Below are 17,440 nucleotides of genomic sequence, written 5' to 3'. Positions count from 1 at the left end.
AGGGGCCGTTTCACCTGAGGGCTCCTAGGCCTTGTGGGGGGCGGCGAGGGGGCAACTTTTGCCAATTGCACCTGCGCATACAAGACCTGCAAAGGCGAGAGCGGAGGGCCACCCTGCCCTCCCTGTCCATCGCAGAGGAGGCGAAGGCCTGACTGGCCCCGCCGGCCCTCCCGCTGCTCCCACGCTTCTACCAGCCCCCGAGGCGCAGCGTTTCCCGGGCGGCAAGCAGCGCCGGAGGGCAGCCGCCACCCCGCCACAGCCAGCGGCCCTCCTGCTTCCCCCCAGGCCTTGAACCTCTCCCATTGGGCGCAGGGCGGGGCAGCTCCACCCGCCGCCTCTTTTTTACAACTCATGTGCCGCTTCCCTCTCACTGTTGGCCGAGGCGCGCTCGGCCCGGGCTCCCGGTACCTCTTCCTGGCCGGCTTCCCGCCCTGCCCCTCATGGAGCTGGACTGGGCGTGCAGTCTCGGTGTGGCTGCTTTTCCTGGGCAGCCTGGCGGTGCGGCTCCTGCGCTCGGACCTGTTGCTGAGCCAGCGGCTGCTGCTGTGCATGGGGCTGCTGGCCGTCCTGTAGGCACTGGGCCAGGCCGTCCTGCCGCTGCCCCTCAGCACCGCGCTCACGGCGGCTGCCTGCTGGCTCGTCTCGGCCAGCACCGCCAGGTGGAAGCGCATCCCCGCGGGGGGGAGAGCGTTGCTGGTGACAGGTGAGTCCAGCGGGCGCGAGGTCCTCCCCTCGGGCCAAGAGCCAACGGGCAGCGCCGCCTTCGTGTGGGGAGAGCTGCCCGACGCTCCCGCCCAGCCGTGTCCCGGAGCCACGCCGGAGATAGCTCGGTTGCGTGGGGCGGCCCGGCTTTGCAAGAACGGGGACGCTCGACTGATTTATGTTTTTTTTCCGGCGTATAAGACGACCCGGCGTATAAGACGACCCCCCAACTTTTGAGAAGATTTTCATGGGTTAAAAAGTCGTCTTATACGCTGGAAAATACGGTATTCCAGTGTCAGCAATTGCAGTGTCACAATAGTGTGTATGAACAGGGAGTATGACCAATGAATTCATGAAACAATTCCAGGAAATGAAATGTAAAAATTAAAGAACTTAAGTTTTGAGTGTTGGACATGTGTGGGTGTGGCTGTTTGGAGATGGGGGTGGGGGCGGCTTTACACCTAAGCTATCTTAGTCTGAACTGAACTGAAAATAGCAAAAGGAGAAAGTAAGAAAATAAACTAGCCTTTGTGGATGGCAATACTTATGGCAAAGATGATGGCAAGGGAAGATTAGTGGGAAGAAATACTGGATTTTCCAGAGAAACTACCGCATATACTTGAGTATAAGCCGACTCGAGTATAAGCCGAGACCCCCAATTTCACCCCCAAAAACTGGGAAAAGTTGTTGACTCGAGTATAAGCCGATCCGCCGTTCTGCAAGCCTCCGCCGCCGGCGGAGGCTGGATCCGCGCTCTGCAAGCCTCTGCCGCCAGCAGAGGCTCGATCCGCCATTTTGCAAGCCTGAATACACAGGAATACCCTGTGTGGCCGCGGCGCCCAGCAGGCGAGGAAACACGCCCGTTCCAGTCGCCCCCCCTTCCCTCAGGAGACGCGAAGCAAGTGACCGCCCGGAGCTTACCGAGGACTTGCGCGCGGCCGAGGCTTCGGTGCTTCCAGGATCGCGCGCACCTCTCCCAAGCCGCCGCCGTCCGGAGACCTGCCGAAGTTTGGGGAGGTTTGGGGAGGTGCGCGCGCACCTCCCCAAACCTCCCCAAACGTCGGCAGGTCTCCGTTCCTCCTGCCGACGTTTGGGGAGGTTTGGGCGCCTCCCCAAACCTCCCCAGGTCTCCGTTCCTCCGCGCAGACCTGCCGACGTTTGGGGAGGTTTGGGCGCCTCCCCAAACCTCCCCAAACGTCGGCAGGTCTCCGTTCCTCCTGCTGACGTTTGGGGAGGTTTGGGCGCCTCCCCAAACCTCCCCAAACGTCGGCAGGTCTCTGTTCCTCCGCGCAGACCTGCCGACGTTTGGGGAGGTTTGGGCACCTCCCCAAACCTCCCCAAACGTCGGCAGGTCTCCGTTCCTCCTGCTGACGTTTGGGGAGGTTTGGGCGCCTCCCCAAACCTCCCCAAACGTCGGCAGGTCTCTGTTCCTCCGCGCAGACCTGCCGACGTTTGGGGAGGTTTGGGCACCTCCCCAAACCTCCCCAAACGTCAGCAGGTCTCCGTTCCTCCTGCCGACGTTTGGGGAGGTTTGGGCGCCTCCCCAAACCTCCCCAGGTCTCCGTTCCTCCGCGCAGACCTGCCGACGTTTGGGGAGGTTTGGGCGCCTCCCCAAACCTCCCCAAACGTCGGCAGGTCTCCGTTCCTCCTGCCGACGTTTGGGGAGGTTTGGGCGCCTCCCCAAACCTCCCCAGGTCTCCGTTCCTCCGCGCAGACCTGCCGACATTTGGGGAGGTTTGGGCGCCTCCCCAAACCTCCCCAGGTCTCCGTTCCTCCTGCCGACGTTTGGGGAGGTTTGGGCGCCTCCCCAAACCTCCCCAGGTCTCCGTTCCTCCACACAGACCTGCCGACGTTTGGGGAGGTTTGGGCGCCTCCCCAAACCTCCCCAGGTCTCCGTTCCTCCTGCCGACGTTTGGGGAGGTTTGGGCGCCTCCCCAAACCTCCCCAAACGTCGGCAGGAGGAACGGAGACCTGGGGAGGTTTGGGGAGGCGCCCAAACCTCCCCAAACGTCGGCAGGTCTGTGCGGAGGAACGGAGACCTGGGGAGGTTTGGGGAGGCGCCCAAACCTCCCCAAACTTCGGCAGGTCTGTGCGGAGGAACGGAGACCTGGGGAGGTTTGGGGAGGCGCCCAAACCTCCCCAAACGTCGGCAGGTCTGTGCGGAGGAACGGAGACCTGGGGAGGTTTGGGGAGGCGCCCAAACCTCCCCAAACTTCGGCAGGTCTGTGCAGAGGAACGGAGACCTGGGGAGGTTTGGGGAGGCGCCCAAACCTCCCCAAACGTCGGCAGGTCTGCGCGGAGGAACGGACACCTGGGGAGGTTTGGGGAGGCGCCCAAACCTCCCCAAACGTCGGCAGGTCTGCGCGGAGGAACGGAGACCTCCGACGGGTCGGGGAATGGGTCAGCAAGAAGAACGGCGCAGCGGCGGGCTGCCTGTCAGCTGGGGAGGCCGCGGACCAGCCAGCCGGCCCCCAGAGGTTGCTTACAGGCCGGGAAGGGGCCGTACGATGAACTAGCCGGTGGCTGCCCAGCGCCCGAGCTGCAGGACAAGAATGGGTGCCTGGGTGGGCCAGGGGGTGACGGAGACGACCGGTGGGCCGGGAAGGGGTTTAGCGAGCAGCTCGCGGCGGTCTGGGGTGGTGAGGGGAAAGAAGGGTCTAGGCAGAGCTCTGGGGGAAAAGAGGGAGGTTTAGGCTGGGGGGTAACTTACCGGTTGCATTGGTGGTGGGACGGGAGCCAAAAGGAGGGAACCTTGGGAGGCGGTGTTTAAGTAGGGTGGGGGCGTGGTGGTGTAATTAAGGGTGTGGTGGTGGGAGTCGGCCTTGCCGGTTATTTAACAGCGTTGACTGTGCTGTAAAGTCAACGCTGACTTCATTTGTCTTTGAGCAACTGTTTATGCGGATAATAAACACGGCTTGGAAGAACCAGCTCCCGTTCCGGTTTCAATCTTTTTGTGACTCGTCGGACGGGGTCTGAAACTCCCCAGGTCTCCGTTCCTCCGCGCAGACCTGCCGATGTTTGGGGAGGTTTGGGCGCCTCCCCAAACGTCGGCAGGTCTGCGCGACGTTTGGGGAGGCGCCCAAACCTCCCCAAACGTCGGCAGGTCTGCGCGGAGGAACGGAGACCTGCCGAGGTTTGGCGAGGCGCCCAAACCTCCCCAAACGTCGGCAGGTCTGCGCGGAGGAACGGAGACCTGCCGACGTTTGGGGAGGCGCCCAAACCTCCCCAAACGTCGGCAGGTCTGCGCGGAGGAACGGAGACCTGGGGAGGTTTGGGGAGGCGCCCAAACCTCCCCAAACGTCGGCAGGAGGAACGGAGACCTGCCGACGTTTGGGGAGGTTTGGGGAGGCGCCCAAACCTCCCCAAACGTCGGCAGGTCTGTGCGGAGGAACGGAGACCTGGGGAGGTTTGGGGAGGCGCCCAAACCTCCCCAAACGTCGGCAGGAGGAACGGAGACCTGGGGAGGTTTGGGGAGGCGCCCAAACCTCCCCAAACGTCGGCAGGTCAGCGCGGAGGAACGGAGACCTGGGGAGGCGCCCAAAGCTCCCAAAACGTCGGCAGGAGGAATGGAGACCTGCCGACGTTTGGGGAGGCGCCCAAACCTCCCCAAACGTCGGCAGGTCTGCGCGGAGGAACGGAGACCTGGGGAGGCGCCCAAACCTCCCCAAACGTCGGCAGGAGGAACGGAGACCTGGGGAGGTTTGGGGAGGCGCCCAAACCTCCCCAAACGTCGGCAGGTCTGCGCGGAGGAACGGAGACCTGGGGAGGTTTGGGGAGGCGCCCAAACCTCCCCAAACGTCGGCAGGTCTGCGCGGAGGAACGGAGACCAGGGGAGGTTTGGGGAGGTGCCCAAACCACCCCAAACGTCGGCAGGAGGAACGGAGACCTGGGGAGGTTTGGGGAGGCGCCCAAACCTCCCCAAACATCGGCAGGTCTGCGCGGAGGAACGGAGACCTGGGGAGGCGCCCAAACCTCCCCAAACGTCGGCAGGAGGAACGGAGACCTGGGGAGGTTTGGGGAGGCGCCCAAACCTCCCCAAACGTCGGCAGGTCTGCGCGGAGGAACGGAGACCTGGGGAGGTTTGGGGAGGTGCCCAAACCACCCCAAACGTCGGCAGGAGGAACGGAGACCTGCCGACGTTTGGGGAGGCGCCCAAACCTCCCCAAACGTCGGCAGGTCTGCGCGGAGGAACGGAGACCTGGGGAGGTTTGGGGAGGTGCCCAAACCTCCCCAAACATCGGCAGGAGGAACGGAGACCTGCCGACGTTTGGGGAGGTTTGGGGAGGCGCCCAAACCTCCCAAAACGTCGGCAGGAGGAACGGAGATCTGCCGAGGTTTGGGGAGGCGCCCAAACCTCCCCAAACGTCGGCAGGTCTCTGTTCCTCTGCGCCCTGAAGCAGGCAGGCAGGGCGCGGAGGAACGGAGACCTGCCGACGTTTGGGGAGGTTTGGGGAGGTGCGTGCGCACCTCCCCAAACTTCGGCAGGTCTCGGACGGCGGTGGCTTGGGAGGGGTGCGCGCGATCCCGGAAGCACCAAAGCCTCGGCCGCGCACAAGTCCTCGGTAAGTTTTTTTGTTGACTGGAGTATAAGCCGAAGTGGAATTTTTCAGCCCAAAAAGTGGGCTGAAAAATTCGGCTTATACTCAAGTATATACGGTAGTTAATTTCCTTTTTTAAAATAATATAGAACTAAAAAAATGAAAAGAAATTACTGTCTAAGAGGCTAGGAGTTTGTGTATGTTAATAGAAGGCTTTGCTTTGCTGTTTCAACTCTTCCTGGATAAAAATATCTCTTTTTCTACCTATGAATTTTAAAAATTGCATGGAAAATGCCTTGGGCTTTTAATCTTTAAAAAAAAATTCCCTGTGGTGGAAAAGCTGGTTGATAATGCAGATAGATTTGACTGAGAAAAGTTTTAAGTTTCATACTGTTTTTTTGGCTGCTTAACTTCTTAGCCTCCCAGAGTTGCTGTTGTTTTAATTAAAATTGCCAAGATACTGTTTTATTCTTTTGCAGTGTATTTTTTTAATTTAATGCTTGTACATCAAATAAAACTTTCTTTTTTCCTAGCATGTATTATGTAGGAGACTATTTTCATTATTTGCTTGTTTCACTGATGATTTTTTAAAATGCATTCTTGTGTTTCTATAAAACTTCTTTGTTTCATTGCTCATCCTTTTTTATCTGTTTGTAAAAGGAAAAACAGCTTTTAGCTGTTTAAAAGCTGTTTATACTTTTAAGCATATTTGTGTTTTAATTTAAAAGAAAGGTGAATAGGTTATAATTCAGTGATAAGAATGCAGACTCCAAGTGTAGGAAGACCTAGGTTGATCTCCACCATCTTCACAGAATTGGAATGGACCATTTTGGCTATCAAATCCATCTTCAATTCTCTGCAAAATGGCAGCTGGAAATATCCTTGAAAAATGGCTGTCTTGCCTTTCCTTGCTGAATAATTGGCGCAACCACAGGAAATAATCTTGGATTTGTTTGATCAGTGGCTGAACTTTGCATAGGACAGTTTTCTTCAAGTGTGTTTGTGTGTATTCATGTAAGTGTGAAAATATCTGAAAAATTAGAATGGCTTTCCTTGTAACTGTATTATTTTATTATTTTTAACACAGTTTCTTCCTTCCATAGTTCTGTTTCATGGTAGACTTGGATGGTATCAATTTTTCTCTCAGTTCCTATTTCAAAAATAATAAATAAATAAATCTGGATATATAAATGCAATACTTCTGATTTTCACATACTATATACAGTATTCACTTGCATTTAATAGGACATTTATTTGAATGTCTGTCTATAGCCAGATTGGAGCTGAAATGATAATATCTGAGAATGTGTTGAGTTCTTCTTTAAGTGCATTGTAGAATGTCTCCTTACTTTGGTATCCTTGGAGTTCACTGGAAGTGTACATTTGAGTTAAGAGAAAATACAGCACCAATCTGTTGATAAGTTTTTAACAACACCACTTATTTTCTCGTAGCATCAATAGTGCTTCAAAAGTGGTGGTGCCAAATGCAGCCATGTCTAGAAGGAGAGGAATGTAAAGTACTACCAGATTTGTCTGGATGGAGTTGCAGTACTGGAAACAAAGTAAAGACAACTAAGGTAGGTCTTAATTAAATAAATATAACTTCAGTGAATGAGTGATCAGGCTCACATATTTTGGCCAAACTGTACATCATTTTTGTAATGTGATATTTAAAAATCTAATGACTAGATGGGCTGCTGAATGAGAATTGCAGGGATAAAGTAAAGATGTGCTAAGAACACCAAACATTACCGCTGTGTGATGGCTCAGAGATACCAACTTACCCTTCAGCCATTATCCAGGTCAACTATCCCATGGTTCTTAATTAAAAATAGTTTACAAAACCATGTTGAGGGAAAGAAAAGAAACACAATGGTGAGGCAATGTAGGCAAAAGATAAGGGTCTTTTATGGGCTGATTGTCCCATGGGCACTTCCAAAATACCCTTGTTCTTGAGCTTAGTTTTTTATTGGTAAGTTGCTACTATTGGGACTGGCTATGAAGGATTGCTTTGGTCGGTGCAGTGGCAGGAGATAAAAACAGAAAATAACGTAAGAAGCAACATGAAAGGCAAGCAATGAAACTCCACAGCTGATGGGATGATTATATGGAGAAAGGACATAATATAATAGTCACTTCCTATTTTCCAAGCCACCAATCTTTCATACAAATGCTATCATTTTTGAAACTGTTTAGACATTCAACTATTTTATAAACAGTTAAACCTTAAGTATGCCTTGAATATCTTGATATAGTATGAATAGAGTATTTTAGTCCAACCCTGTGGATATTTGCACAGATTTGAAGTTTCTTCTTCCATCAAAAGCTGCGTAATAAAGTAATTAGAAGAAAGGTTCAATAACAAATCTTACTAGACATTTCCCAAATTTGGTCAGTTCAAGAAAGCAAATATATTTTCCTTAATAATGGAAAATATTTTTCTCTGTTGAAAATCACTTGGTTCAGGTATTTTTTCCCCATCTGTCCTCATATTATTTCAGACAAGAGTGACAAAATCAGAAGTGACAAGTGTAGTGCTCATAATAAAAGATCAGTTGTTTAGTTAAAAGAAGCATCATCTAGCTGATAGAAATTGATTTGCGGTTCTAACGGCTATTTAGGAGGAGAGTCTCTGACTAGATTGAGCATAGGAGGTTCACTCAGTATTCCAATGAAGTTCCTAGATAGAGGCTGTATCTGTAAGATTTTTTTGCCCAGCAGCAGGTTTTCCATTCTTTTCCTCTCACTCCAGCCAAACACTTTCCATCCTGTCACAGCTTCTCCTGTTGGAGCAATCATCTGTGACAGAGAACTACATGATTATTATTTTCATGGCTTGCTGAATACTCTGAAGAACAAGGTATAATTAAAATTTTATCAAACTCATTAGTAATTACATGTATGTCATGGTTAATCAGTTGCATAATTTTGTAATCATTGTTCATACAGTGGAGTGTAATTATTCTTCAAGCTTTGCCTGCTTTGTGCTTCCATCTCCTTTACACACAAACATCCCCAAAGAATTGCTCTGTGAAACGGCAAGAGTGTTTTCTTTCTTATCTTTTGCTCTGCCAATAACAGACATACACTGAAATGCTTTCTAAACACTGAGTATCAGAGTAGATCCCATTGACTCAGGTAATCCTGGTGACCAAAACTATAATCCTCCCTCCATCAACCTTGCTTTACCTGTTACCCATTTTTATATTTAATTTTACATTTTTTTTGTGTGTCATCATTGTATGTGTCTTTTCTTTGGTGCTGAAGGGATTTTGCACTTCTTTATGGCATAATTGCAGGTGAAAAAGGAGAGTGCAAAACTTGGGTTGAAACTTAACATTAAGAAAACCAAGATCATGGCATCTGGCCCTCTCAATTCCTGGCAAATAGATGGGGAAGAAATGGAGGTAGTGACAGATTTTATTTTCCTGGGCTCCAAGATCACTGCAGATGGGGACTGTAGCCAAGAAATTAAAAGACGCTTGCTCCTGGGGAGGAAAGCCATGGCAAATCTAGACAGCACACTAAAAAGCAGAGACATCACCCTGTCAACAAAAGTGCGTATAGTCAAGGCTATGGTCTTCCCAGTTGCAATGTATGGCAGTGAAAGTTGGACCATAAGAAAGGCTGAGCGCCAAAGAATTGAGGCCTTTGAACTGTGGTGCTGGAGAAGACTCCTGCGAGTCCCTTGGACTGCAAGGCGATCAAACCGGTCAGTCCTAGAGGAGATCAATCCTGACTGCTCTTTAGAAGGCCAGATCCTGAAGCTAAAACTAAAGTACTTTGGCCACCTAATGAGAAGGAAGGACTCCCTGGAGAAGAGCCTAATGCTGGGGAAGATCGAGGGCAATAGAAGAAGGGGACGATAGAGAATGAGGTGGCTGGATGGAGTCACTGAAGCAGTAGGCGTGAGCTTAAATGGACTCCAGAAGATGGTAGAGGACAGGAAGGCCTGGAGGAATGTTGTCCATAGGGTCGCGATGGGTCGGACACGACTTCGCAGCTAACAACAACAACAACAACATGGCATTTTCCTGAAGTGAATGAAACCTTCTAATTTATTCTAAACATTTTAACACTTTTTTAAATGTTCTGATCCATTTCCAACTAGTTGGGGAGTTTTTATACAATTTTAATGGCCTTTGGAGCAATCTCTCAGCACAACTGCTGAAAACTGGTGGGTGGTTTCCTCAGTTTTGAAGTGGAAAACATACAAAACTGGGGTATACTTCAAAATTCTCTCCAAAACCCAGAGGAAAAAAAAGAAGTAAATTTTTTAGCCTTACTTCTGCCAACTTCACATTTATCAACTTATTCAGCGTGGCCACATCTCTAAAAAAATTGTAAATGTGAAATCCTATCTACCAAAAAAATCCATTCTGCCTCTAGGTCACAGGATTAGTTACAACCACTGGAAACAACATACTGTAGCTGAGTCTTTATTAATTGGGGCATCCCATTCATAGCTAGAAGAGGTGATTGGGCTTTGGAGCATGTGCTTTCAAAGAAATTGCTGAAGTGAAGGAACAATAGAGAACCCGATACACCCCTGGGGCAAGAAAGAAGTGCCAAGTAATGAGCAACCCGAGGAAGACAGATAAGAATTCACCTAGGCTTGGATGCAAAACACAGCAGTCTCTCTCCTCATTTGGACTAATTGACACTCTGAGCATCCACAACCGTTCACAGAGAACTGTTTCCTATTTTCAAATCAACTACAGCGTCACTGCATTCACGCTTAGATGTATGGGCAGTAGGGAAATAATAATCCCCTTGTTTCCTGAACACAGGTGAATTCTCAGAATATTCAAGAGCACCACTTCCATCCAGAAAACAGATTCTCTGTTGCTCATATCACTAGTATGTGACTTCATAGCTTTCAGATAGCTATATTTATTTTATAATTTGTCTTTTTCTGATCATTCAGTTTTTGCATTAAAGCAAATTGTCTTCTGTTTGTTCTGTCTTTGAAATACACTGTTACTGGTTGGACATTTAAATAATATGCATGCAATCCCACGTTAACTACTGTATGGTTCTCTGCTGTATACACATGGATGGAGGTTTTTTCCCCCCTGATGCTCTTAGTTTGCTATTTTGCAGTAGATTTGCTAAAGTGTTCCTGTGAATCTCTCTCTTGTTTGGCATGCATATATAGCCAGGGAGAAAATTTAAATAAGAATATTTAAATGTATCCACAATTCTCATGGCTGTCTTGACAGAAATCTCCAGACCTCCAGTGAAATAAATGAGAAAGGACTTTGTAATGAGTAAACAAGGTGTGGAATATCTGATGTCTCTACAGTCATCCACAGATATTATATAACCTGACATTTTTCTCAGGCTTCATGGAGGTAGATTTGTCAATTTGCTACAAAGGAAATAAGTAAGACTGCAGTTAAGTAATAGCTATCCAAAAGCACTGAATATGCTTTGTTGCATAGGTGACTTCTAGAATGGCATTACTTTAGATTCCCATGACAGCATAGCTGTTTTGACTACAGTTTCTTTGCATTGGGAGATGGGAAGAAGCAAGAGTTTCTGGAATTCAAGAGTCTTAAGTTGTAGGAGTTTTGTTTTCCTTGGAGTCAGGGCTTCCTTAATGGCAGAAGTCTGATTATAAGAACTAGCTTGAATAAGGGGAGCTTGTCCTATGGAGGGCATATGCCTTATACTTCTCTGAAGCTTCCACCCATGTCAGCCTTAACATTAAGGTACATTGATATGGAGTAATTGTAATAATTGGACATGGGGAATCACAGAGATGGAAACAATGGATTTCACCTAATTCATTAGGATCATACCAAGCAGACTTTCTATTTCTGTGACTTTAATCACCCTTGTTAAATGCATATGCATTTCTATTAAAATATTTTGAGAACCTTACATGTCCCTGGTTTTCTTTTTCAGAATGAACTATGTTAATGTACTATGCAAGAGGAATTTTAATTTTTTTAAAAAATGCCTTCCACTTTAACAGCTAAAAAGGTCACTTAATATAATCTTAAAATCTGAAGCCTGGTAGTGCTTGAGGGCATTAAATTATAAGAAATGTTAATATTTAAGCATTTTGGAATAAATTCCGCTGCCCCCATATAAATCTCATACATGTTCTGTTGCAATATATCTTTCCTTTCCTTTCCTTTTTTTTTGGTTGTGACTCTTGATTCATGGGATTCTGACAGACACTTTTAAAGCTGATTGAGTTGTTTTTCATTGCTTCTTTTTGTGACTATGCATGTAATTAAAGATATTCCTTCTGTGCATTCCTTGTGTGCATAAGACAGCAGCCACCACTAAACTAGGATGTTTGTGCAAACTGCAGTGTTTGTCTACATTTGGAAGATGATAAAGATGGGTTCACACAACATGCCAACCCAAAATTTGCCTAACAGTCACCTAGAAATATATATGGGCTGACTGATAAATCTCACTAATCACATGGTAAATGGACTGGTGTTAAATACTTTAAATCAGAAACACATCATCACTTGTATATTATGTGAAAACAATCTATCTAAAGGAACAAATTAATGTGACAACTCATCTGAGTCACATCAACATTTGGTCTTAGTCCAGTAACAGTTTTACATTTATATCCCGCCCTTCTCCGAAGACTCAGGGCGGCTTACAAGCTTGTTGACTTAAAACCATTTTTCCATCCTAACATTGGCCTGGAACAATGTGTTATTTATTTATTTATTTAGTTTTGCTTCCAGAGCACTGAGAGATATATTCAAATTTGATAGAATGTGCCTCTGACTTCTCAGGGACACTCATGTGAAAAGTAGCTCTTCCCCCCAGGAAGGTGCATCTGCACTTGGTAGCTATTGTCCAATCTTAGGCAGAGGTACATTTGGTTTAAGAAAGTGCTGACAGATATTCCACATGTGCCCATGTTATGTTTCAAAGGACCTTTTCTTCTTTGATTTTAAAGTGCTGCATAGTCTTAATTCATTAACAAACTGAACTTAGTATTATGTAAACCACAATTGGCAAAGAATATAAATATATGGGCATATAATTCTACACCAAGATGTTAAGGTGGCAGAGGTCTCTTTGATACATTCTGTTCTGTTCACAGGTCACACGATAGATCTTGGAAGATCCATTGTTATCAGATGTCATCTTCATTGATATGGCCAGCATTCCAAAAATGGCACAATATGGCTTTTGTTCAGGTGCAAGATACTTCTCGCATGCTTTGCAGAGTTGGAAATATGAAGATTTCCTTGGTGCAGAATATAATGCATTTGAGGTATAGGATGGCTATTTTTTGTGGGCACTTTATTAATCTTCCTCAAGTACATCAGCCTAGGCAATGGTGCTGCAGTCTGCTTCCTTTTGCAAGAACAGTACCAAGGATTAAAGAACAGGATTGGTATTCCTGTCTCAGCAGATATCTTGGAAACTTTTCCTTGTTTTTGAAAATAAAATATCGCATCAGCTACTGATTAAGTAAGTGCAGCCTCAAAGGTATTTAACAATCAATTGTTACCAATTCTACAATTCTGGGTCTTGAATGAGGTTACAACTCCCTTCTGTTCCATAATTTCTATTCCATATCATGGATATACCTATGAGGAGAGAGAGACAAACAAGCATTTCTTCTCTTTCTGTTCAGTCAACTATTCTTCACTGCGTAGAGTCTGTTAATGGCCCCAAAGGGACGAAAAAGCTTTCTTTCCTTTTAGCTGTTGTTTGTCTCAAAGCTTGCTGTGTTGATTGCTAAAAGAATTGGAATCTTAAATGGATGATTCAACATAAAATTAGGGTATTTACAAATGATTTATAGTCAATGTTTTATTGGTTTCACAGATAACAGGCTTTGAAAATTTGGGTCCAAGAAACCAAATTCTGGTCTTTCAAGAAAGATCATGCAGTTGTTTCAATATTTATCAAGACAGCAGACCAGATTCTTTGCCAAGGTTATGGGAACATCTGCAGTAGAGATAGAATCCAAAACCTTGATGAAAGAAATATCTTCTATTTGATTTCCACAAAAGATATTCTCCCTGACCATTCTTCCACCCTGTTCAGCAATTACTTTAATCAGGCTTATTATAGTTTTAAGTCTTTGATAACTTTAAAGTTGTAAGGATAATTTGTTGGAGAAATTCTATTAAACGTCTGAGAACAAGGAAAGTATTGTCTTTCACTTTGCTGTGTTGTGCTTGGTTGAGTTTAAATTTTATTTGAAGACTTGAGTTAGTTTAATTATCCACTTAGTATTAAATAAATACTTGTAACGGACAACTATAATGAGTACAAATCCCTTTTAGGGGCAAATTACTTTGTTTTTAATAATCTACTCTCTATTAAAATAATACTAAAATCCCTAGTTATTTTACTCCTATTTGTATTAGGGGATAAAGGAACATCCACTTGACTTTGGTTTATTAAGACAAAGTTTTGAAGATCTTTTTTTAAAGCTGCTAAAGGAAATCAACAAACATAGAACAGCATTGTCTCTGGCAAAATTAATATCATATTTTGATAATCTGGCTTCCTAGTAGAAAAGTATATTTAAGGTCCATATAAAATTTCATAGCAAATGGAAAATTAATAACAAGGGTGTAGACGTGTTCCTTTAACATAAATCATTATTAATTTTTCTTATTAACTATTGAAATCCACTTCTACTTTATAGCATCTGTAAAAATGTTCCATATCTGTATCCTATTATGGCTACCTTGATTCCTGACATTCTGTTGATATAATATAGGAATGAGGCTGCAAGTATATAAATTGTAAAGTAATATCCAAAGTCGATATCTAATTCCAACTAATTTAGATGGATTGGAGTATCCAGGAAGAATGTAGTGGGCAAGCAGATGCACCTTCCAAACTTTGCCTTGCCCTGTCCTGTTTTGGAGTGGCCTGGCCTCCACGCTGTGACTATATGAACCCCCCAACTTTGTTATCTCAACGTTTTTGTAACAGACTATGTTTTACTTGCTTCAGATGCTATGTAAATATCAGACTGTGAAATATTAAAGTTCGTTTTAATCTCTGCAAGGTGATTCATTTGGTTTTTATTTTTTCCAGCCAAATGGAAAATTAGACAGAACTTTTGTAAGGCAAGTTTGGATTCCCATCAGGAAACAAAAAAATGGGACCCAGTTGTCCAGGACAAGTTAGCAAGAAAAAGATCAAGTTAAAAAATGGGCGCCATCAGGCAGGGGCTGAGAAGAAAAAAAAACCTAGAAAATATCTCGCAACACATCCCAATGGGACAGATAGCCTAGAATTCAGTTTGGAGTATTCCATCTTCCCTATCATATCACCCAAGGCAGAATATATGCAGTCTTTCTCATGTTTCCCACTGCATACATACACATAGGACCCACAGAAACAACATGTACATACCTACCTCAATTAGACTGTTTTCATCTGTTTTGCTGTGCCACACATAAAAACAATGCATGCATTACCCTGATGAGACACAAACGCACATACACAGGCCACACCATCCTTATTATACTGTTACAGGCACACACACAACCAAACAAAAGCACAGTACTTGGTTACCTAACTTGGTTAGCTGATAAAGAGACTAAAGAATTCAAGGATTTACCGTATTTTCCGGCATATAAGATGACTTTTTAACCCATGAAAATCTTCTCAAAAGTCGGGGGTTGTCTTATACGCCCAGTCATCTTATACGCCGGAAAATAGTACATAAATCAATCGAGCGCCCCCGTTCTTGCAAAGCAACTTCAAGCCTCCTTAGTCCAGTCCCCCCTCCAACGTGACCCTCCCTTCCCATCCCCAAGAGCCTCTAAGCCCCTTCCCCTCCCCCTTGCAAACGCCAGACCCTGGGAGTGGCAGGAAGCCCCTACCCCTCGCCCAAGCGGCATCTGCGCATAAGCAGAGCGTGCCCTGCTACCCACTATCTCTCCCGGCAGCCCAGACAGCGGTACTTGGCGGCCTGGCACCCCTCTCGCCTGCAGACCACGCAGCGGCCCTCGCCAGCCGGCCTCGGCATGGCCGCCCCAAGCCCGGCTCTCCAGCGCGTCTTCTGGGCCTGCCTGGCCGACCGCCTCCCGGGTGGGGCTTGGCTCCAGACGCGGCGGCTGCTCCGTCTGCAAATGCGCTCTCAAAGCCGGATCACGCTTGGCTATGCAGGCTGCCGAAAGGTGGGGACTCGGAATTCCCACGGTGGTTGCGGCTTCTGGCGTGCCGTTTGCAGAGTCTGGCCTGGAAGAGCGTGTCGTGTGAACGCAGCTCTTGCGTGTATTCCAAAGGGTGGGTGGAAGGAAAAGCCCCTTTGGGCTTCAAAAGAGCGGCTTTGCACCATCTGCATCAGACAGGGCTGAATCGGGCTTGTGTCGGACACTTGGCAACTGGCATGTAAGTATTTTCCAGCTTATAAGACGAAAAATCTTGAAAATCTTCTCAAAAGTCGGGGGTCGTCTTATACGCCCAGTCGTCTTATACGCCGGTAAATACGGTATGTTCTATATGCTTTCCTACCTTGTTTTAATTATGACATTCCTTTGGGCAAAGTGGGAGGAAAAGGTAAATTTTGACATATAGTGAAGTAAAAAAGCTGCACATTATGCACATAGAGATGAAAAAAAAAGATGTTGATTAGTGTAGTAAAGTTGTTGCACTGGCATAGGGAAGACTCAGTTTGATAACTACCCTTCAATCAGTGAATCTTAATAGCTGACATCGGGCCAGTCACTCTCAGTTCAAGTTACCACAGCCACAGGGTGGAGAAAATGAGAGACTGCCTTGAATCCGTGAACAAAAGATAGGTAGAAATCAAATGAATAAACAATAACATAACATTTCTACTCGTCTTGCACTTTATACAATGGTATATAATAGTATGTATAATTGTAAAAAGTCTAAGGATTATAACCCATTTCCCTAGGTTTGAAGCTGTACTGATTTGTTTATTTTGAATAACTGTAACCAAGTTTTCTGCTACAAGAATCAATCCAATTGATTGTAAGCATAGTCTGCAAGCATAGAAAGATTTTATATGGCACAATAGATCTCCTACCACCATGTGTTTGTATATGTGTGCATCTATGATTTTAAATTTAGTTTTATTGCTAGCAAAGGAATAGACACCAAATTATTAAAACTATGATAAAATAATAAATTTCTTATACATCGAGAATTAGAAAATATAGGCCTCTGTAAAACTTAAAACAAAGAAATCTAGTTTCAAATCATAACTTGTAATTCTGTCCTTTTAGTTTTCCACAGTGCAGATAGTCCTCGACATATGACCACAGTTGGAATCAGAATTTCCATAGTGCAATCATGAAACACAATGTTACATGACTGCATCATCCTGGCAATCCAAGCCAATCCTGGTTGTTATCATAATTCTAGATAAATGGCTCATTAAGTAGAAAGTGGAGGGAGTCCCAGATAAAGAGTGCAGGGGTGCTGCAGGGGGGTGGGATAGAGGAGGCCCTAGGAGGCCTAGTACAGGACAAGCATGAGTTGGGGGAGGACATGCATGGTGGAAGGAGGCCGAGTACAGGACATACATGAGCTCAGGAAGGCTGGTGAAAGAATACACAATATGAAGCCCAGCCCCAGCATAGCCTAGCACCACAGCACAAAAGGGCTTCTTGGTGTGTCACAACTCTGCAAGAAGCTCCTAAGTTGTAGTACAGCAAGGCAGCACAAATTAGCTAGCATAGCTGTCCCAGGAAGCCTCAGCAAAGAGGTACAAAGCTGCTACCCAGCTGCATGCTACCCCAGCCATTCCAGTCCAGCCACCCTCACTGCACTCTGAGACTGCTGCTTCCCTGCACTCTACCACTCCAGGTGATCTTTGCTGTGTTCTTTTTCCCACTGCTGATAAGGCAGGTCCACCCTGGCCCTTTGTGAAGCAGTTGCTGGCCACATAATTCTTCCATCTTTCCCAGATTTAAGGAGAAGGCGGATGCCCCATTTGGAGAATGGCATGCGCCCCATTCTCACAATGCTTTGGAAGATCTCAGAAGTTTTCAAGGGTATTCTGAATCCTGATGAGAACGGTGACACATTTTTTCTTTGGAGAATAACACACATGATTTGGACAATGGCTTGAGCAGCCTTGGGAAGAAGGCCTGACATGGTCAGCAGCTGCCTTGCATAGAATCAGCAGTGAGAGGAAGAGGGTAAAGGTCAGCTGGACACAGCAGGGCCTGTGGAACATAGGGAAGCAAAGGCAACTGGGGCTTTGTCCT

At 46.3% G+C, this 17,440-nt stretch overlaps 1 protein-coding gene across 2 annotated transcripts in view; it reads left to right on the top strand.

Annotated features, from left to right (window-relative positions):
- Nucleotides 1–14,216, top strand: part of TAFA3 (TAFA chemokine like family member 3) — a 112,572-nt gene extending 98,356 nt beyond the window's left edge. For both annotated transcript variants that reach the window (XM_083359737.1, XM_083359738.1), the window contains 2 exons: nt 6,693–6,817; nt 12,325–14,216. In XM_083359737.1, the coding sequence (XP_083215863.1) occupies nt 6,693–6,817; nt 12,325–12,336 (137 nt within the window). In that variant the 3' untranslated portion in view covers nt 12,337–14,216. The remainder of the gene's footprint in view (nt 1–6,692; nt 6,818–12,324) is intronic.
- Nucleotides 14,217–17,440: the final 3,224 nt, after the last annotated feature.

The sequence above is a fragment of the Vipera ursinii genome, assembly GCF_947247035.1.
Source record: "Vipera ursinii genome assembly, chromosome: 3".
Classification (NCBI taxonomy): domain Eukaryota; kingdom Metazoa; phylum Chordata; class Lepidosauria; order Squamata; family Viperidae; genus Vipera; species Vipera ursinii.
The sequence above is the reverse complement of the archived record's forward strand: the minus strand, read 5'-3'. Positions and strand labels throughout refer to the sequence as shown.